The sequence below is a fragment of the Narcine bancroftii genome, chromosome 1, assembly GCF_036971445.1.
Source record: "Narcine bancroftii isolate sNarBan1 chromosome 1, sNarBan1.hap1, whole genome shotgun sequence".
NCBI lineage: Eukaryota > Metazoa > Chordata > Chondrichthyes > Torpediniformes > Narcinidae > Narcine > Narcine bancroftii.
In genome coordinates this window covers 356,009,092-356,031,795 of record NC_091469.1, presented here as the reverse complement: position 1 = coordinate 356,031,795, position 22,704 = coordinate 356,009,092, and the positions used below count along the sequence as shown (strand labels likewise).

At 40.0% G+C, this 22,704-nt stretch overlaps 1 protein-coding gene across 10 annotated transcripts in view; it reads right to left on the bottom strand.

Annotated features, from left to right (window-relative positions):
- LOC138749880 (poly(rC)-binding protein 3) overlaps positions 1-22,704 on the bottom strand; it is a 158,704-nt gene that overhangs the window by 10,398 nt on the left and 125,602 nt on the right. For 4 of the 10 annotated variants that reach the window (XM_069911871.1, XM_069911900.1, XM_069911923.1 and 1 more), the window contains 3 exons: positions 22,004-22,079; positions 21,060-21,115; positions 19,274-19,443 (listed from right to left, as the gene is read on the bottom strand). In XM_069911871.1, coding sequence (XP_069767972.1) covers positions 19,274-19,443; positions 21,060-21,115; positions 22,004-22,079 — 302 coding nt within the window. Of the gene's footprint in view, positions 1-1,423; positions 1,826-5,832; positions 7,834-19,273; positions 19,444-21,059; positions 21,116-22,003; positions 22,080-22,704 lie in introns of those variants that run through there. The other 6 variants (XM_069911920.1, XM_069911928.1, XM_069911934.1 and 3 more) reach the window with 5 other exon arrangements.

Here is a 22,704-nt window from a genome sequence, read left to right as displayed (position 1 = left end):
CTTGCTTTGTTGAAAATGATTTGCATTTCAGCTGCAAATTCAAACTCTCAACTATTTATTTTTATTTTAAATCATTTGTCTTTTATCCACTGTTTCTTTTGGAACTTTACTGGTTTCATGATGGTTTCCATTCACAACTTAGCAGATTTAATTTGGAAGTTGTCAACACACATGTTACTGAAACACCACCACTAAAATTGTCTTCATTTTCATCTAGAAGACAAAAAAAAATCAAGCTCAAATTATTTTTATTTACTGCATACCACAAAATTAATAAATAACTGGAAACTGCTTTCAGGGAATAAATAGGCTGGGACTATTTTCCCCAGAACAAAGGAGGCCAAGGGATAATCTTGAAGCAGTTTCTGAAATCATGAGACAGACATAATCTTTACCCCAGGAGAGCCTAAAACTAGAGGTTTAAGGTGAGAGGGAAAGGCTTTAAAGAGGATCTGCAGAGAAAGCTTTCTGAAATGCTCAGCCAGTGGGGGTGGGGGAACAGATGCAATTACAATGTTTTTAAAAAAACATTTGGACAGGTATTTGCTTAAGCAAGGGTAAAGAAAATGGGCCAAAGGAAAGAAAATAGGATGTTTGGAAAGGCATCTTTGTTGGGGTGAAGAGTCTAGCTCCATGCTGTATAATTCTACGAATCCATGAACTGAAGTCAATCACATCAAACATTCCAATATCACTGAAGAATGTGGTAGACTTTCAGCTTCACTGTTTGGAGATCAAAAATCATACTAGCAGAGACAAAAATAACTCACAGATTGGAATACACTCCGAGTCTCTTTTCATTCAGTTACTATAATGTAAGGATAATTGATCTGATTGGATTATCATCCATTCCTCACTGGTTCAACCTCTCTCCTTCCACCATATTTTACTGCACCCCCAGGCAGTTTATCAATTATAATTTCATTGTTTTCTCCTACAAATACCACCTTCGAAACATCAAAGAATTGCTGGAGGAACTCAGCAAGTCAGAGAGCACCCATGGGTAGAAATGGTCAGTCAACATTTTGGGTCAGGATATGAAGACTTTATCAAGAATCAAGAACCTTGATAAATCTTAAGCTTCAAGAAAGAGTCTAGACCCGAATCACTGACTAATCATATCTATCCATGGATGCAGTTTGACCTGCTGATTGCCTCCGGCAATTCTTTGCTGAAGCTTTTGTGTCACTTTTTAAAAATCATTTGATACTGTTTGTAGGAGTAGACAGTGGTGGTGGTAGGGGGTGGGGCGTAAGCCATTTTCCACTGAAAGTGTTAACCTTTTTATATCAAATTGTTGGAAAAGATTTCTTTTAAATAAATAGGTCAGTCATCTGTTGGAACTAGTTGCATCACTTTGTTTACTATAGTGGAAGGTGGAAGACAATTTTATGTGTTAAATGAATAAAGTTTCAAATGTTTCCTTAGCATTAATCTTCTACCACATTATCTTGGTAGAGATGGAAAATCTACATTCACATTCCTTCAATATGGAGCAAACTTCAGCCGATCAAATTTCATAACTCCGCTCGTCGATGGAACTTTGGAAGTGTATGCAGAGTTCCCTGTAGTCCCTGAAGTAGCTGTGGCATTAAGTGCCAAGAGTGGGCCAGTTTTCATGGCAAACATGGGGACAGGAACAGCATAGTGGGGTGATGATAAAGGTGAAGGGATGTTCATATTAAGCATAGAAGACGCAGCCGCTGCCAAAACAGCCACAGAGGTAGGGGTGGATGTAGGGGTAGCAAACTCAGAGAGGTTCATGTTCAGGTCAACGGGGTTGGTGACGGAAGCAACCTGGGTGCTGACTTTAGCCATCTCTAAGCTGCAAATGAAAAGAGGAAAAGGAACAAACAGTTGGATAGGTCAAGCCAGGGTGAAGAAGGGAGGTAAAAAGGGAACAAACACAGAGGGTGGGATTAGATTGGTCAACAGATGCAAGAGGCATTGGGAAGGAAAAAGGGGTAAATGAGGATTGAGGGTGGGGAGGGGGAAAAACATATGTGTTAAAGAAGAGAAATAACAAAAGGGTATTTCATGGCTTGATGATGAGAGTTCAATTAAAAAGAGCAGAGTCTCAATTATGGTTTGACATACAAGTGAATTAAATGACTAATGATGAGAAAACAAAGAAATCAGGAATTCAAAACAATTATTTTCATTTCCCAGGACAAATACATCTGAGTTGCAAATGTTTTCAAGCCAAATTTTTCATTTAATGGACAGCATTACCATAAGTATCCTTTTCCAAATTGTTTTATTTGACTTTGCAAATGAAAAGTTGATGAATTCAGTGTTGAAGTTTCTCCATTTCCTGCACACTACAGTGAACATACATAATTAATCACTGCCTTATGATATCAATTGAAAGATGAGAATTTAAATCAATTTAGGATCCTTAAATGAACGTCACAAACCGAATTTGTGCAAGGGTACTAATGGTGAATGCAAAGATACACCGATAATTTACTGGAATATAAAGAATAAATTGCCATATAAATACGATATGTAAAAAACATGTTCATGTACAATGCATTGTACATTTTATACAAGTATAAAAATATATATATAAAAGACCAGTTGTCTGCAAACTAAATGGAATACACTTTATAAGATTGCAATGAAATGCTCACTGACAACTGGACACTTAGCTATAACAGTGCATTTTCCAGAAATCCATTTAGCTTTATAGTTTTTTTTAAACATTGGAACTAATTTCAAAAATGTTGCTCTAAGCACCTTATTATCATAGGTATTTTAGAAAATTAATATTCTGACACAAATTCCATACTGAATATTTATTATACTTAAACACCTAGAAACCAAAATGGGGATATTAACAATATATAGTCAGACTGTTATTACAAACCCACAGGGATAGGACAAGTAGTTCTCCTCAAAGGAGCTTCATTCATTCTATGGTAGCTGAGCAGACTTTATTCCTTTACCACAGACACAGCTACAGTACTGGGCTTCCAACTGTCGCACATATTCTGGGACCAAGCCTGATGATGTCATTGTGCACTTCCTGTGAGTGTCAAGATAATGACAGGTGACCAGCCCGTAATAATGGAGTAAAAATCATTGCAAATGTGGGGGTTATGCTGTTAGTTATTAAGAACCAGATGTTTAATTTGACCAGGGGTTGAACTTGACATAATTTCAAAAGAAAGAAAAAAAGATTTAATGGGAGGTTTGCAATGACCAAGTTGGCTACACAGAAGTCTGACTGTATGACCTCTGAATTACAGCATGCAACTTAAAAATGACAAGCCATTTTTACTAACATTTTCCTTGGTCAGAACTTTAACCTTTTAAGCAAACTTATGTTGATGAAAAACATTCTCTTAAGTATTTTCTGTAAGTGTCAATGTACAAAAAGATTCAATCAAATAATAAAGTTTACAATAATCTATTTAATTATCTGGGTATTACCATCACGAGAAAATTTAAATACCTGTTTAAGGAAAACATTCTTAACCTACTAAGTCATGTTAAGAAGTCCTTGACTCAATCGTCTCCACTTTGGATGTCCTAAATTGGATGTGTTAATATTATTGAGATGAAAATCCTGCCAAAATTTTTTTAACATTTTTCAAGCTGACCCAGTTTTTGTTCCTAAATCCTTTTTTGATTCTTTGGACTCTCTTATATCTTCCTTTAGATGGAATAATAAGCTTCCCTATCTTAAAAAAACCTTCCTTCAATACATTAAGAAAAATGGAGGCTTAGCATCATCTAATTTTAGATTTTACTATTGGGCAGCTAATATTAGAAACTTTTTTTGGATTCAGGTTCTTTCAGGTTGGATTAATTTAGAAATTAAATCTACTAAAAAGTTCCAACTTATTTCAATACTTAGAGCTCCTTTACCCTTCTCTGCTTCTAGATTATTGGATGGTTTTATTATTAGACGTATATTGAGAATTTGGTTTCAATTCAGCAAACATTTTGGATTCTTAATAGTTAGTCCTATCCTAGGTAATTCATTTTTTTCTCCCTCATTTCAAGATATTGGTTTTTATCAATGGTCTAACTTAGGAATGAATGAATGTTGAGGATGGAGCGGAGACACATCGAAGTACTCGAGATGACAGAGGCCGACAACATCGAATCCACGCTGCTGAAGATCAAACTGCGCTGGGTAGGTCACGTCTCCAGAATGGAGGACCATCACCTTCCCAAGATCGTGTTATATGGCGAGCTCTCCACTGGCCACCGAGACAGAGGTGCACCAAAGAAGAGGTACAAGGACTGCCTAAAGAAAGCTCTTGGTGCCTGCCACATTGACCACCGCCAGTGGGCTGATATTGCCTCAAATTGTGCATCTTGGCGCCTCACAGTTTGGCGGGCAGCAACCTCCTTTGAAGAAGACCGCAGAGCCCACCTCACTGTCAAAAGACAAAGGAGGAAAAACCCAACACCCAACCCCAACCAACCAATTTTCCCTTGCAACCGCTGCAACCGTGTCTGCCTGTCCCGCATCGGACTTGTCAGCCACAAACGAGCCTGCAGCTGACGTGGTCTTTACCCCTCCATAAATCTTCGTCCGCGAAGCCAAGCCAAAGAAGAAGAAGAAGAAGAACTTAGGAATCCAATCTTTCTTGAACCATTTTAAATTGACCATAATCCTGACTCTTACGAACAACACCATTTTTTTTGTTATTTACAGGTTAGGAATTTTTTGAACTCTCTATCTTTGAGACTTCCTTAGGATTTGGAGTTTAATGTTACAAGAAAATATATAATTTTTAACCAGACCATAAATGGCTGTTTTCTGCCCTGTATTTTGTGAAGGATAATTCCCTGGATGGAATTAAAAACTATGGGAACAAAATTTCCAACAAATATTTTCTGAGACAACACGGGATTCCATTTTGAGACATATTCGTTCAACTTCTCTTTGTGCTACACATTTGCTACTGTAATTTGAAGTGGTACATCAATGCCCACTATTCCAAAACCCAATTGGCTAAATTCAATCCAAATTTATCTTTTAAATTTAAAACTGAAGATGGTTCATTATATCATATGTTTTAGTTCGTAATATTAATTTGGCCCCATTTTGTTTTTTTGCCTTGTTTGGAATATGTGGGCCTAATGATCTGATATTCAATTATTCACAATCCCATGTAGTAGCTTTTGCCTCCCTGATTGCTAGAAGGCCCATACTATTGAAATGGAAAGATGCTGTCCCTCCCACTCACACTAAATAGCTGTCTGATATGATGGCTTGTTTGCCTTTAGAAAAAATTAGATGGAATGATTGTAAACTTTATTTCTTTATGGGATTTTTAAAAATTATTTCCTAAATTTGTAAGCTTAACTAATTTTTGATTCTTGACTTCATTGTTTATTTTTCTTTTCATTATCAGATAGTGGACAATGTATTTTGCCAGGAGCTTCTGTAGTTAGGGGGTCACATTTGTAGAATAGCTGCAGGTAATTTCTTTTTTTCTTTTTGCATGTATTTTTTTAATATAACGTAGGTTTTTGTCATTACTGATTAGTATTATATAAATTTGATAATTGTTCTATTCATGTTTATTTACCTATGTAAAATTTGCAAAATTAAATTAATAAAAATATTGAAAAAGGAAATAAAGTTTACACCAATATGTACTGCCTCAGAATTGGACAGAGGATTTACCTTGGGGTACATAATCTGCATCACTTAAGGTAGTAACACACTTAGTGTTCGGCCATCTTTCAAGGCAAACTTCAGCAAATGGACAGAGCTAAAATGATCCCATACCTACTGTTTTATCATATTTAGAAGCATTTACACTCTATTGCAAAGCCAACTTCTTATGAAAGAATTGACCTCAGCTGCATTCATCACTCATTAAGAGATGGAATTTCAAATATATTGAATATTGTATGTGGGGGGGGGGGTGCTGTAGGTTAATTGGCTGTAAATTGGGCAACACAGACTTGTGGGCCAATATGGCCTGTTACCATGTATATGTCTAAATCCAGGATTTCAACCCAGCAACATCAATGGAGAAATTGAAAGCTTTAGTCGGGGCTTCAGAGTACATAACTGGCAAATTCGGGGTCAAGGAAAAAATTAGAATCAGCCAAGGACCATTTCAAGCCATCCATTTCCTCGCCCCAAAAACTGGTCCAGCTTTTATTTTTGGCTGATCCCTTGTATCCTTCAATTCCCTTAGTGCCAAATATTCCACTGATCTGTCTACAGATCACTGAACGATCACCACTTTAAGTATTCCCATGCCATAGGTGCTCTGTGATTAGTAAGGGATTGTTTAAGGTGGTATGTGGGTGGAAAGAAAAAGGTTGAAAACCACTGTTTTAATTGTACCTAATTGACTCGTTATGTGCACGATTTCATCACTCCAAAGAAAATGGGCCATTGACAATTTTTCCTCAAGCAAAATACTTCAGTAACAATTGGGTCTCAAAGTGATTCTCAACCTTCCCTTCCAACCCACATCACACCTTAAGAAATCCCTTACTAATCATAGAGCATCGATGGCATAGGGATTACTTAAAGTGGTATGTGAGTGGAAAGAAAAAGGTTGAGAACCTCTAATTTAGTGCAAAGCTTTTTGGGAGCAGTGGCAACTATTTGCACCCAAGATGAGGACTTTATGCCAGATCAACAGATATGTCTTCCTTTATCAAAAAGCGTGGCTTTCCCTCTACCACCATCAACTCGGCCCTCACTTGCATATCCTCCATCTGCCATGGCCCCTCCGCAGCCACGCGCAACAAGGACAGGATTCCTCTTGTCCTCACCTACCATCCCACCAGCCTCCACATTCAACACATTTTCCTCTGCCATTTCCGCCACCTACTAAGTGATCCCATCACTAGACACATTTTACCCTCTCCACCTTCCACAGGGACCGCTCCCCCTGAAACTCCCTTGTCCACTCCTCCCTCCCCACCTATCAACCCCTTAGTTCTTCTCCTTTGACTGCAGGAGACACTTCACATGTGCCCTCAACACCATTCAGAGGCCAAAACAGTCCTTTCAAGTGAAGCAACATTTCACTTTTGAATCTGCAGTGGTCATCTACTGCTCCCGTTGTGGTCTCCTCTACTTCAGAGAGGCTGAACACAGACTGGGAGATCGCTTTGTTGTGCATCTTGGCTCTACCCACCACAATAGCATGGATCACCCAGGGGCCATCCATTTAATTCCACTGCTGACATGTCTATCCATGGTCTCAACTTCCGATTGGGCAACCTCCACCCAGAAGGCATTAATATCAACTTATCTTTTAAACCACCCCCCCACACTTCTTCCCATCACCCTTCCCCAGCTGTCTCCCCCTTTTCCCTGTCTCCTTTCTCACAGACAAAATCAATTCTCACCAGTTCCCTTACATCCAATCAATTCTCACCACTTCCCTTATCATATCCAATTAACATCTTTTGTCGGTCTGGGCTCCTCCCCCAACCAGACCTGTCTCTATTCTGATATTTCCTTTTTTGCTTATTCTGCTTATTCTTTGTTCTTTCCATGAAGAGGGGCTCAGACCCGAAATGTCGGCAATACATCTTGGTCTCCGAAGGATGCTGAAAGACTGGTCGAGTTCCTCCAGCATTTCAGCATGTTTTTACTACAATCACAGCATCTACAGACTTTCGTGTGTTGCAATCTGCACGTAACGAGCAGCAATAGGCAAAGTTACTTCAAAGTTCAGACTTTCAAATTCAGTGTAGCCCTTTGAAATTTGATGCCCAGAATTAATGATGAACTGTTGGAAAAAGTGAAGTTATGGCTGCTCCAGTCTCTCAAATTCTTCTTGTGCTGCCTTTGAAGAAATGTCCATCCACATGACCTGTGGTCATTGTTGGAATCTAGGGGTTAAAACAGTATGAAATAAATGATTAATTAATAAGTGTATATTTACTGCATGGTTCAGGGAAAAAGGAATGTGATTAAGTGGCAATCACAGCAGGGAGCAAAGTTGGCTGAGCAAAATTGTCTCTCCAAAATACAGGGAGAGGAAATGCATAAAACAATTTAGGAGGAATGCTCAAACTAAATGAGGTGGTGAGTAGCACAGGAGACACAGGCCAGATCAGAACAAAGAATGGCCTGTAAGAAACAAAGGGAATGGAAAACAAGTCTAGGAGGAAGATTAAGGCAGGAGGAGGTGTTAAAGAGAACAGCAGAAATTGGCAGGACAAGAACAGAATGGTGATTAGAGATATCTGGGGATGAATTAATTTCTGATCAACACAACGGGATAGTCTGGCCTGGAGGATTAAGATGGGAGTGCTACACCCCAGATATCTGCAAAACAGGAGATGACTTGTGATAACCCTTATGCAAAAAGATCTAGCAAAGGAAGACAACTTTTGTTCTGTATGATAATGAAATCTAGCAAAGGAAGCCAACTTTTGTTCTGTATGATAAGGTTGACCTATATAAACTGAACCAACTGGACAATAGGGGTCAGTCTTGGGGAGTAGCTCACTGTGCAAGTGACCTATGAACTAATGAGTGACCCAGAGCTCTGTTAAGTTTTATTCTTGTGCTGTGTAATAAATTGACTGTTGAACCGAATACCTTCTCCTATCACTTCATTCAAAGAACGCGCTGGACTCAGACTACACATAGACTAAATTAAGAGTAAGTTAAAGCCAGAGTCCGACATCATTACACTCCTGGTCTTTTTGTAGATGAGACTTGAACTGGGTGGCCTTCACGAAGCTTCCAAGACCCTGGCACTGCTCTCTCCAAGTGACTCCACTGCTAGCCACACTCAAAATAAAGCAGTCTTTCCAAGTGATCTCCCCTGTTAGTCACAATCAAAATTAAGCACTTTGTTTCCCAAAAAGACCCTTTTGGCACAGGTCAATCCACCAAAAAGGCCCAGTCATTCACAGAGCACGATTTGCTTTGAATTCCACAAAAATGACTGGCCCCAAGAGCTGCTTCAAAAAGCTGTTTTCTCTTCAGCAGTCAGAATGGTTCTCCCTTGCAAAATCACAATGTCTTTGCAAATGTATCGAATTCTGAAACAGACTGTGACAAACTTTCCCCCAGTTCTTCCAATGTATCGAATTATCACTGGGCTGTGACTTGTGTTGTGCTTGTCTGAAATGTTAAATGTTAACTGTGACCATTCAGTCCCTCCTGTCTATACTATCCTTTACAGGGATAATCCCATTTTACTAAAACAGGAGCTTGTAATATGTGTTTCACATGGATAAGGAAAAGACCAAATCTCAGTTGAAAGCCAATTACAACTATATTAGATAGGAACTGGTAGATTAATAGCCAGGAGAGATTGAAGGGGTGATCTGACAGATATTCAGTACACAAATAGACGTGAGGTATGGATGGTCTGAGCCTTAAACATCAAATGCTAAAACATAGGTATAAAAGGTTGAAGGTAAAATGGGGAACATTTAAAGGAGATATGCGAGTGAATTTTTTAAAATTACAATAGAGAGTTCAGAGGTGCCAAGAGTTATATTAGATTATGAGGGGCATCGATAGGGTGGATAGCCAGCACCTTTTTTTCTGGGTGAACATAGCAAATACCAGAGGACATCAGTTTAAGGTGAGTGAAAGAAAATTAAAGGGAGATGCCAGTGGTAAAGTTTTTTTTATAAAAACATAGAGGATGCCTGAAATGCATTGCCTGGGGTGGTGGTGGAGGCTGGTAAATTTGAGGCACTTAAAAGAATCTTGGACAGACACATTGATGCAAGAAAAATAGAAGGTTATGGTTGTGAGGTTAGGAAGGATTAAATTAGTGTGAGGTAGATTTATACAATTCAGCACCACATTGTGGGCTGAAGGGTTGGTTCTGTTCTCTATTGTTCCATGTTTTTGTAGGTGCCTGAAACATTTTGCCAAGGGTTATGATTAAAGCAGATGTGATAGCAACATTTCAGAGTAATTTGGATAGATACAAAAAAGGTAGATGAGATTGGTTTGATTGACATTGAGTCTGTCCAGACATGGTGAGCCAAAGAGCACGTTAATGTGTTGTATTTTTTAAATGTTCTTTGAATAAACATTGTGCAAAATTGCTTGATATTCTTTGTGGTAGAGGATTTCAAAGACTGAAACTATCAGATTGAATAATTTTTTTCCCCCTCAATCCTATAAGGCCAGGCCCTTATTCTAAAGCTATTCCCTCTGGTCAACAACCTCAGGATCTATCCTGTCAATCTTTCAATGAAATCACCTTTTGACTTTTCCAGCCTGGTAAGAATTAGACCTTTTTTTAAATTTTCTCTCTCACGTAGGAATTGAGTCAGAAAAACTAAACAGTCCACTAAACAAGGTCTCCAATCTACTTCCTATGTGGCAATTAGTATTTGAGACTCAACTAATCACAATCTATATTAACAATTTGGTTTTTACTTGATAATAACGATAAACAGATTAAATTTAATATCTTCAGATGTGGTGTTTTAGATGTGACGAGATTGGTACTTTTTTTCCCCATTCAATTTGGATCTGTCCTAAAGTTAAGATCTTTTGGATACGTTAAATTATTTTTGGAAGAAGTATTAAAAGTTAAACTTCCGTTTGATCTAATGTTATTTTTATTAGGAGATATTAAGACGACTGCTTTAAGATCAAGATTGACAATGTATCAAATTGAATTGAATACAGCCTTGGCTGTATCTACAAAATGTTGGCTATTACCTGGAAATCTAATTTAGCTCTAAGAATGCAAAGATGGTATGCTGAAATGAAATCTTGTATCCCTCTTGAAAAGATAACATATAATTAGAGAGACAAGTATCATTTTTTTGTAAAGTATGGAGCCCCATATTTGAAAATTCTTGGTTTGAAGATTTGACCTCTCAATCCGTTCCGGTGAGACGTCATGGTTTCACAGCCGAGTAGTTGAATTATATATTTATTTGACGATCTTCTTTTCTTTCTTTAATAGATAGATATAGGAGAAGGAGGGTGGGTATTAGTCAAGAAGGAGAGGGAGGTTGGTGGGGGTTTGTTATTATCCGCATATATTTTTTTCTGTATGAATTTTATTATAATTGATGTTATTGTGGGGTTTTTAAATTTTAAAATAAAGTATTAAAAAAACAATTTGGTTGAGGGGTGAAATATGTATTAACTTTGCTGATGAAACCATGTTACATAGAGTAAGGATATGAAAAAGCTGCAAAAGGATTTGGAATAACGAAATGAGCAGACTGGAATATAGCAGTTGTGGGAAAATATGAAGTCATCCTCTTTGGACACACAACAAAAGAGCAAAATATTTATTAAAGAGAAATTGAACAGTATTAATGTTCAATGAGTCTCAAATGCACAGGCAGAAGTTACTGAAGGCCAAGTGTTTTTGAAGGCAAATACATTTGCTTTCAATTAGAAAATGTTGAAGACATCATTTGTGGCAAGGCCCAGGGAAATAGTAGCAACATTTGAAGTGGAGGGTTGCAGAGATGAACAAAGATCAGAAAGTGAACAGCAAATTTCACTCATCTCCAGTATTTTTATACCACCTCCCAGATTAACTTTTGGGAAGATTTCACAAAATCACAAGAAATCAGTCATGAGACTGTAGTTTTTACTAATTTCGATTGTCAATAACCTCCATTCACTGCTGCTCTCACGAGAAAGTTCAAGTAGCCCCAAAAATCCAAACAAACCAAAGCCCAAAACTACTACTGATATTGTTGATCGTGAGCATCCGAGATACAATGATTTATGAAAACGTCGCTTTTGGAAACGGTTTCTTGGTGAAAATGAAAGAAAATGTGAAATATACATGTAGTATTTTCATCATTTGAAGAATTACGGTACTGAAATTCCTAACCTGCTCCTGAAGGTATTCTTGCAATGTACTTGGACGTAGAATTGGATGGGATGGTACAATAATTAATTATTCTTAATTTCTAACCCTTCACCTTTGTCAATATTTTTCTAATTTTATTTTCTTGTCAGTTCCCCATTTTCTTTATTTGTTGATCCTTGGCTGAATTAGATTTTTGAAGGTTGTGGTTTATATCCAATATCTTATCAAAATTATCATTTATTTTGCAACTTTATGGGTTGATCAAGCATGAGGAAATTGCTTGACACGCAATCTCCACACACGTTAATCTAACTCATCAGAATTCAGCTTCATAAAAGCAACCCCTCAGATTCTAACCAACATCCTTGCATTTATCATCGCATAGTGTGCTCCAATTTGAAACAAACATTGGATGTTGATGGAAATAAAAAGCACTAGCATATATATGATAAATATAATTTTCCTAGAATTAGGTTTGAACATTTCTACAATTACATGAAAAATAATTTATTTTTAATTACCCAGGAAAGGGAACAAAATGCCTATATTCGACTTTTATCTTCCTTCAGAACAAAATTCTTAATAGAAATAGTTAAGAAGGCCTATGTGATCCTAGAGAGGTCATGTTGCACTCTACAAATCTTTGGTGAAACCACACTTAGAGAATTGTATTCAGTTCTAGTCACCTCATCATAGGAGAGATGTGGAAGCTATGGAGAGGGTGCAGAGGAGATTTACCAAGATGCTACCTGGATTGATAAACAAGTCTTATGAGGCAAGATTAGCAAAGTTGGGACATTTTTCTTTGGAGCATAGTAGGATGAGAGGAGAGTTGATAGAGGTCCACAAGATTATGAGAGGCATAGACAGGGTGGACAGCCAGCACCTGTTTCCCAGGGAAGAATCAGCCAACACCAGAGGACATATGTACAAAGTTAAGGGAGGAAAGTTTAGGGGAGACATCAGGGTTAAGGTTTTTTTTGTGGGTGCCTAGAATGCCTTGCATGGCGGTCAGGACCCTAACATTGGGATCATTTAAGAAACTCTTAGACAGACACATGGATGAGAGAGAAATAGAGGGTTATGAGGTAGGGAGGGTTTAGTGCATCGGCACAACATCAAGGGCCGAAGGGCTTCTACTGTGCTGTATTGTTTTACGTTCTAAGGTGAATTGAACAGAAGTGAATAACTGTCTTTCTTTTAAAATTATTTTTATTGAGTAAAGCAGTAAATCAATTGCAATGAAACCTCTGCAGATTTACAACATATGGGACAGTAGCAATACTACTTAATTCTAAATCCAATAATTGATCATTCATACTATGTTTTAAGAGGTAAGAAAGAAAAAAAATGAAAAGAAAAAAGAAAAAAATTAAAACCCACAGCAATCAAAGTTAAAAATTCATAGTGATAAATTCGAACAAGCGGCCTCAGGGGATCCGAACAAGCACGTCCAGCGACAATCATCATCGGATCGAATTAGTCAAATTATGGAAGGAACTATAAATGGGCCCCAAGTCTGATCAAAATAAATCTTGATCTTCGTGACATTATGCCTAATTTTCTCCAGATTTAAAAAGGGCATAATATCTAATGGCCGTTGATTATGTGGAACTCATCTTTCCTTTTTTACAGAATTGCTCCTCTTGCCAATAAAGTGGTCTTTGATGAGAAGATAAAATATATATTTAGAAAAACCAAATAGTGCAATTACTGGAGATAAATCTAAACTGGTCCTAAAAATAGTTGAAAAAGTTCTAAAAATGTCAGTCCATATTTTTGCAAATTTGAGCAAGTCCAAAACATATGTAACAAGGAGGCAGAATATTTTACATTTGTCACAAAGTGAACTAATATCAGAATAAACTTGAGCAAGTTTGACTTTTGAGAAATGTACATGATGTAGCACTTTGAATTGAATAAGACTATGCCTAGCGCACAATAATGAATCGTTAATCAGGCCCAAAATTGAAGTCCATTTTTCTTCTGAGAAAGAGATATTCAGACCATTCTCCCATTCAGTTTTAATTCCATCTAAAGAAATTGCTTTCATATTCAATAGTTTATAATATAAAGCAGATATCACACCTTTATGAGTAAATTGTAACTCAAAGTTCATCGATAAAATTTGGGTCAGGAAGAGTAGGAAATGTTAAAGCTTAGAGCGAACAAAATGTTGAATTTGAAATAATATCTATTTGATAAGGTTAAATATTGTCCGCATTTGTTGGAGATATAAAATGTTGTATAAAAATCTTAAAAACTATTAATATCTAAAAAATTCCATTCTTGAAAACCGGCATCTAAAATAGCTGGTTGAAATAAATAATTAAATATTATGGGAGTTGTAACTGTAGCCGACCGCTACAAAGAAACACACACACACACACACACACACAGTGTGCAGGTTAAGCTCACTCACTTTATTAAGACTAGAAAGACTGCTTTTATTCTGTTCAAGTTCCTGAGTCAACCATATGATTAACAATAGTGGGCGGGAACATCCATGCATATGAATGCTCTTTTTCCCCAGCCTGTTTCTGCTGAGTCATGTGGGCTGCTTGACCAATGCCATTTTAGGGCTGTTGGTCTGATGCTGCCCCAGCTTCTACCGCACCCCCCCTCTGGTTCATTGTCCTGGGAGTCACTTTAGTCATCTCTATCCACGTCTGCTGCCACGCGATGTGCCGGCCAAATCTCCGCAATTGTGGGTCGCCACATGACCCCCCCCAGAACCGGTGTTACAGTCTATAGTAGCCATAGGTATAGTACCCAAAGTCTTTTGTGGTCTGCCTCTGTGTCGAGGTGTTGGTATCTCCACAGGTTCTGCTGGGTCTGTATGGGCAAGCTTGAGTCTATCTGTAGTGAAGACCTTTGGTTTACCATCGATGTCCAGCTCGAATTTGGCTCCATTGTTCTGGATTATTTGAAGGGGACCATCGTATGGCTTCTGCAGTGGTGAACAGTGGGGTCCTCTGCGTAGAAACACGTACTCACAGTCCTTGAGTTCTTTGAGGATGTTGAACTTGGCTTGTCCATGTCTGAAGGGTGGGATCAGATCCAGGTTACCAACCTTTTTGCGCAGCCTGTCCAGGAAAGTGGTTGTCTCCTCCTGCTGTCCTCTGGCCTGTGGAATGAAATCTCTGGGAACTGTGAGTGGGGCTCCATAGACCAGTTCAGCGGAGGATGCATGGGGTCTTCTTTCAGCACTGTTCGGATGTCCTGTAGTGCCCATGGTAGCTCGTCCACCCAGTTGGGGCCCTTGAGTCTGGTCACAAGGGTGGACTTGAGGTGCCTGTGGAAACCCTCCACCATGCCATTGGCTTGCGGGTGGTATGCCGTCATATGGTGTAGCTGAGCGTCCCACAGGTTGGCAATGTCGGTCCACAAACTGGTCAGAAGTGATGTGCTGTGACAGTCCGAATCTTGCAATCCAGGATGAGAGGAGTGCTTTGGCACAGGACCTGGTGGATGTGTCGGCCAGGGGGATTGCTTCTGGCCACCGGATGAAGTGATCGACCACTGTGAACAGGTAGCAGAAACCCTGAGAGACTGGCAAAGATCCCACTATGTCCATGTGAATGTGGTCAAACCTGCGTTCCGTTGGCTCAAAAGGCTGTGGGGAGACCTTGGTGCGTCGTTGCACTTTGATTGTTTGGCATTGCATACATGCCTTGGTCCACCCCCAGACTTGTTTCTGCAATCCATGCCACACATACTTGCTGGTCACCATCAGGACCATAGTCCTGATGGATGGGTGCGCCAGCCCGTGGATGGAATCAAAAACTCGTCGCCTTCATGCCGTTAGGACAATGGTGGCTACGTCGCACAGGAGGGTGGTAGTACCTGTGCCAACTGGAATGTCCCAAAGCCGAAAGCCTGAGACAGCGGTCCTGTACTGCGGGATCTCATCATCCTGCTGCTGTGCCTCTGCCAGTGCTGTGAAGTCCAGACCTTTGACCAGGGAGTGGATACTGTGTCTTGACAAGGCGTCCGTGACCACATTGTCTTTGCCCAAGATGTGCTTGAAATCGGTGGAGTACTCAGAGATGCAAGACAAGTGTCTCTGTTGGCGGGCTGACCAGGGATCTGAGAATTTAGCCAGGGCAAAAGTCAGTGGTTTGAGGTCCATGAAAGCCCTTCCTCAAGAAAGAACCAGAAGTGGCGGATGGCTAAGTACAGTGCCAGCAGCTTTGTATCGAAAGTACTGTACTTTAGTTCAAGGGGCCGCAGATGTTTGCTGAAGAAAGCTAGTGGGTACCAACTTCCTTCAATCTGATGCTCCAGGAGTCCACCAATCGCTGTTCCTGAGGTATCATCTGTGAGGGCCTTGGGTGCATCTGGTCTGGGGTGGGTCAGGAGTGCAGCTTTGGCCAGGGCTTCTTTGGTTTCCATAAACGCACGTGAGGATTCATCGCCCAGGTCAGGTCCTTCTCCTTGCCAGACATCAGGATGAACAGAGGACACATCACTCGGGTAGCTGCTGGGATAAACCTGCGATAAAAGTTCATCATCCCCACGAACTCCTGCAAACCTTTGGTTGTACTGGGCTTCGGGAAGCTGCGGATGGTCTTGATGCTGTCGGGCAGTGATGTAGCACCGTCCTTTGTAATCCTGTGGCCTAGGAAGTCTATGGTCTTCAGGTCAAACTGGCATTTGGCCAGGTTGATGGTGAGGTCGAACTCCTGGAGACAACTACAGAGATTTCAGAGGTGCTGAAGGTGTTCCTGTCAGGTTCTACTTGCCATGAGGATATCATCGAGGTCGACAAAAGTGTTGTCCAGGTCTCAGCCCACTGCGTCCATCAGTTACTGGAATGTCTGTGCCGCATTTTTGAGCCCAAATGGCATCCTCAGGAACTCGAACAGCCCAAATGGAGTAACGATGGCCATCTTAGGGATATCCTCGCACAAGGTCCACTTTTGAGAACATTGTTGCCCCGTGCAGGCTTGCTGCAAAATTCTGGATGTGTTGCATAGGGTAATGGTCCGGGGGAGTGGAGGCTTCATTGAGCCGGCGATAGTCGCCACATGGTCTCCAGCCCCCAGTTGCTTTAGGCAACATGTGCAGGGCTGAGGCCCATGGGCTGTCTGACCGTCGAACAACACCCAACTCCTCAAGCTTGCAGAACTCCTCCTTGGCCAGTTGGAGCTTCTCCGGGGAGAAGTCTCTTGCCCTTGCGTGGAGTGGTGGGTCCTTGGTCAGGATGTGATGCCTGTTGCCATGTCGAGGCATCTCTGCTGTGAACCGAGGGGAAAGGATTGCCAGGACGCCCGCTAGCACCTTGGAGAACTCATCCTCCGAGGTATGGACGGAGTCCACGTGCATTGCCGGAAACCTAGCGTTCCTCAGTACGATAGTCTTGTAGGTCTTGTTGTGGATGAGTCGTTAACCCTCAAGGTCCACTAGGAGGCTGCGGGCTCGCAAGAAATCCGCTCCAAGGAGTGGTTGTTCCACTGCGGCCAGCGTGAACTCCCACAAGAAATGACTGCCTCCGAACTGAAGCTCGGCCCTACGAGTGCCATAGGTCTGTATACTACTGTTGTTGGCAGCCCTCAACGTGGGTCCCGCTAGTCTGCGCCTAGTGTCCAACCCTGTTGGGGATATCACACTGACCTCTGCTCCTGTATCCACCAGGAAGTGTCTGTCGGACAGGTGGTCCCAGACATACAGGAGGCTCTCTTGGAGGCCAGCCGTCATGGCCACCCACGGCCCTCACATGGCCATCAGTGACAGCTGACTTTGTCCTTTCCCTGGAACTCGCAGGGGGGACTGGCATCGGCAGGCCTCGGTGCCCCATCTCCAGTGGTAAAAGCACCATCTGTTACTGGACTCCCTCCTGCCTCTCGTCTGCTCTTCCTTGCTTGGGACTGCTCTGGTCTGATTGCGGGATTTCTTTACGAGCCCCATGGTAGCCGAGCACTTCTGTTTCTGTTTCCACAGAATGTCTGCCCGTGTTGCAATTTTCCGGAGGTCAGAGAAATCCGCATCCGCCTGGAGCAATTAGTTGTCTTCAGGCATGTTCCAGGAACGCCTGCTCGAACATGATGCCGGGCTGCTCATCTCCCAGGAGGGCAAGCATCTCATTGATGAATGCCAATGGAGATCTGTCTCCAAGCCCATTCAGGTGGAGCAAACGTGCTCCTCGCTCTCGCCATGAGAGTCCGAACATCTCGGTTTATAGCTTTTTGAAGGCAATGTATGTGCCTTCCGATGGTGGCCTGTGGATAAAGTTAGCCACTCTGTCTGCAGTCTGTGGATCCAGGGCGCTGACCACATGTTTGTACTGGGTGGTCTCTGCTGTGATGCCCCAGATCTGGAACTGAGCCTCTGCCTGGTCAAACCACACGCCGGGTCAAACTGTCCAGAGGGTTAGGAGCTTCAGGCCGACTGTGCTGACTGCTGCTTCGTTCACACACACAGTGTGGCAAGTTAAGCTCACTCACTTTATTAGGGCTGGAAAGGCTGTTTTTATACTGTTCAAGTTCCTGCTATTTTTTACTGATTGACTGAGTTCAGCCATATGAATAATAGCGGGCAGGAACATCCATGCATATGAATGCCCTTCTTCCCCAGCCTGTTTCTGCTGTGTTAGCTGGGCAGCTTGACCAATGCCATTTTAGGGCTGTTGGTCTGATGCTGCCCCAGCTTCTACCACACACCCCCACCTCTGGTTCATTGTCCTGGGAGTCACTTTAGTGATCCCTGTCAGCGTGTGCTGCCACCCGATGTTCCAGCCCAATCTCCGCGATTGCAGGCCGCCACATAACTATAAATCCCATAAGTCTGAAAAATTTTCTGAATTGATTTCAGATCTTCAATCTATGTGTCATTATTTAATTCTTTGACAATTTTGACTAGAGATAGGTAAAGCTGATCCCAATACCCACCTATAGGGAGGTATTTTTGAGGGATTTCAACTCCCTCTCAATCCAATTTAGGATAATCATCAGTCCTTTCACATTGCAACAATAGGAACATGTGTCTCTTATGTTGATACTTCACTTCTGGGGTGTCTTGTGGAGGACCAGACAATGGAGCAGGAAGTCAAGACACCTTTATTTATCATTCATACCATGCTTGCAAGGTAAAAGATGATATGTTTTTACAGGACTACAGAGCCTTCATTTACCGAGTCATGCAGCAACCACAGAGGACTTGATTAACATTTGGCAGTGCAGCCAGCAATACATGGTAACAGCTACCTCATTACAATCTTAATAGCTTTGTTATTATAGTTAAAACGCTCTTTAACAACTGAATGATGTGATAATACGATCAATGTTGAGGCGTGGTGTTGGATGTGAATCTATATTAAATACTGGATTCAGCCCAGGATTATGAGTGTTCTTTCATGAATGTAATGAACATCATCCCAGAATTTCTCACTGATTATTTTCAATATATGAGACTGGATACTCATAATAATTCAGATACAACTTCTTACGTCAGTCTGTGAGGTGTTCGTCATAGGAATTTTGAAGAACGATCAAAAACAAACCTACCTTGCATTTATGAGGTACTCTGCCAGGCTAATGTTGGCAGGGGATCCTGTGATGGTAATCGGTCGTTCTGTGGATCCTTCTATTGCATTAGCAATTTTGATTTGTGCTCCTGACATCTGTCTAATTTCATTTATTTTGCTTCCTTGTCTGCCAATAATACACCCTATTAACTGTTGTGGAAGAATAAAATAGACATTGAAATCTGTTAAAGAGCTGTATAGAAAAGACAATTTACCAATTAACAGAGTAAACAGAAATAGGAAAAATTGTACACAAATTGCAAAATGCGTCCTGTTAAAATAGCCATTGAAACATGTGTCTCTAACTTTCTAATTAGGAAAATGTTGGCCCCTTACATAAAGATTGCCTGAAGCTTCAGTAAATCTGAGGCATCCCTAAACACACTGAGATTTCACTGTTTCAAGTGTACATTCTGAACATTTCAGGAGTATAAATGAGCAAGTATCCTGCCATTTACTCCATTCAAAGCACAATATTTGAAGAGGTTCCATTTGTATCCCAGGAGGTCTCACAGGAACAACCAAAAGTTTGAAAACCTGACAACTACAACGTATTCCACTTATAATTCCAGTCAAAGTACTTCTCTGGAAATAGATGAAATACTTTTATTTAATGTGCTCATGGCTGTTTTAGACACTGAAGATGAAATGCTGCCAATCTATCCCCAGGAAAATAGCTCAATTGTTGGTATCTGTACAGAATTTATGGCTCTCTACTTGATCTCCAACTTGCTAGTTCTTAATGTTATGGATCCATGTTAATAGTAATATTTGGGTTAAAGTTAAGTTATAGTTCTTATAAAAATGTCTTAGTAAAGTACACTAGAGAGTTAAAATATTGTACTTGTATTCTTAGTAAGTTAGTTGTGGGCTCGTATAGGATCACACACAGGTCACAGCACATTTACAGAGAACCACTGTACTCAAAGAGAGTTCATTCTTGGAGTCGCAGCATCTGGGAAAGCCTAAAATGATGCTAAAGTTTTAAAATTTGACTTTTCAGAGTGGGACTTTAATTACACACATACACATTTATTTTATATTTGCATATAGAACGCTACAGCAAAAAAGGCCATTCGGCCCTTCTAGTCGGCCCGCTCATCCCATTGACCTGCTCCCATTCCATAACCCTCCAGAATGCTCCCATCCATGTAACTATTCAGTTTACTCTTAAAACTTAAGATCAGTGGGGTTAAATTTAGAGATAAGTAAGAAATGTTTTGTTATTAATAGTTTAATAAAAACTATTATTTTGAATTTACCACTGTCTGGTGAATTTTCCATTGGTATTCCTTTATTAGTGCTATCAAAGTCCCTTTAGTCCCAAACAAAAATTAAAAGGGTTGTTAGTTCGCAACATTTTAGAGTAATGTTTTTTCTTGCATGAGTACTACAGATATTATAATAAAAATTTAATTATTTGGTTAACATATCATGATAGAATGGTTAATATTAAAACCCATCGTTAGTTAACAGTGTGAAGCACTGTGTTTCTGGAACCAAAATAAGAGGCACTGAAGAGATGATACAGCCCATCTTTCTCTTCAGTTTTGTTGCTAACTCTTTAACTCTATTTATATGCAATTTCTCTTTCTTAGAACCTTCCACTCTATTCATGGTCCAGCTCCAATCATTTTAAATTACTTTTTGAAAATGTACTGCATTCACAGATGACATGTTTAAGGGTGAACATCATTTACAGAGATAAATAAATACGAAGAAACGAGCACGAAGAGGGAAACGGTACATCACTTCAAAGAACTTACATCGTTTGGGATAGCAAGTTCATGGGAACTGGTCTGACCTGTAGCATCCAATCCTCCTGATAGGACAAAAAGGGATTACTCTTACACCAGCCTATTGGCACACATCCAAAAACAATTTTGCTTGACAAGACTAAGAGCATTGAGAGAGAAGCAGCAAAGAATTGAAAGAGAAAGCAACATAGAATTAAAAGTAATAGCACAAAGTCTTAGAAATACAGAATAAAGTGCAAAAAGAATTCTAAAACAGTAATAGATATACAGAATATGTGGAAGAGGAAAACACAGGTATAAAGTGGTGAGAGGGATACGTAGGTGAAAAGGGAAACTGACAAGACGAAGCAAAAGTGGGGTGGGGTTAAAAAGAAAATCTGAGAAAGGAGTTCAAGGAAAAGTTAACACTGAACTGAGAGTGATGAGGGGGACAGGAGAGATTTATATTGAGGGTTATAAGAGAATATATCTTTCCAAATTAAAATCATACTTTAAAATGATATTAAACAGAATAACGAAAGAGATATATTGATAAGCAGGCTTTGGTTACTTTTTTTCTATATTATACACAAACTTTTCATGTAACATGCAAAAGGTGTATGTTAATGAGAATATCAAGTTTTGTTATCACATAAATGTCTAGTACTAGGACAAATGAAACCTCAGGAACACATTGAACAAGACAATACTTTACAACATTAGAATCAACAACAGAAACATTACATTTAAATGAGGTTACTTTAAAAAAAAACAAAAACTTAACAAGAGTACAAGACAGCGACAGATATCTATTAATAACAAAACTTATTTTAAGGGTAAATACAAAATTAGTCACCATTAAACGTGACAACAGGAAATTTGGTCACTGACCACACATAAATAAGTGATATAATGACCATGGGAAATAAAGTTGCTTTGAGAAAGGACATCCCCAGGGAGTCAAGGGTACGTACCAGGGAAACCAGGGGTGGTCTGCCCAAGGGGAGTAAAAGGGGTATGCTGCATAGCCAACTGGTGGAGCTTGGTCAACTGCAGGGCAGGATGGGAAATTAGAGCTAACCAATCAAATGGAATTACATCAGAATACAGAAGCCATATTTATCAAAAATATAATTAATTGAATTAAATGCATAGTTTAAAAGCAATTACTTTATATTTAAAATATACTTAAAGCAAATGACATTTCTACTATTATATGTTAAACAACTATTGATGCTTAACTATTTACATTTAAATCATTAACTAAGCCCAAGACATCAAGCAAAATCAGTGTACTTTCGAACAAATTTGTACATCATAAAGCACATTTCAATTAATACTTAAAATACTGCATAGAGCAAGGATTACAGCAAACTGTCATCCACTTATTAATTCAAGTAAATGGCATGAAACATGAAAGTCTGCAGATGCTATGATTTTAGTAAAAGCACAGAAAGGATGGAAGAACTCAGCAGGTCTCGCAGCGTCCATAGGAGGTAAAGAAATGAAGAGAGCAACAGTCAATGCAGCGCAGGTACCCGAGATCCTGGTCAGGGCCAAACTGAGAGGCCCGGAACCAGTGTAGGAATCCACGCAGCACTGAATGTCAGCAAGTGAAGAGAGCAATACTCAGTGCAGGGCTGTGTGCCTCCCTATCCTTTCTTTCCTCTTCCCA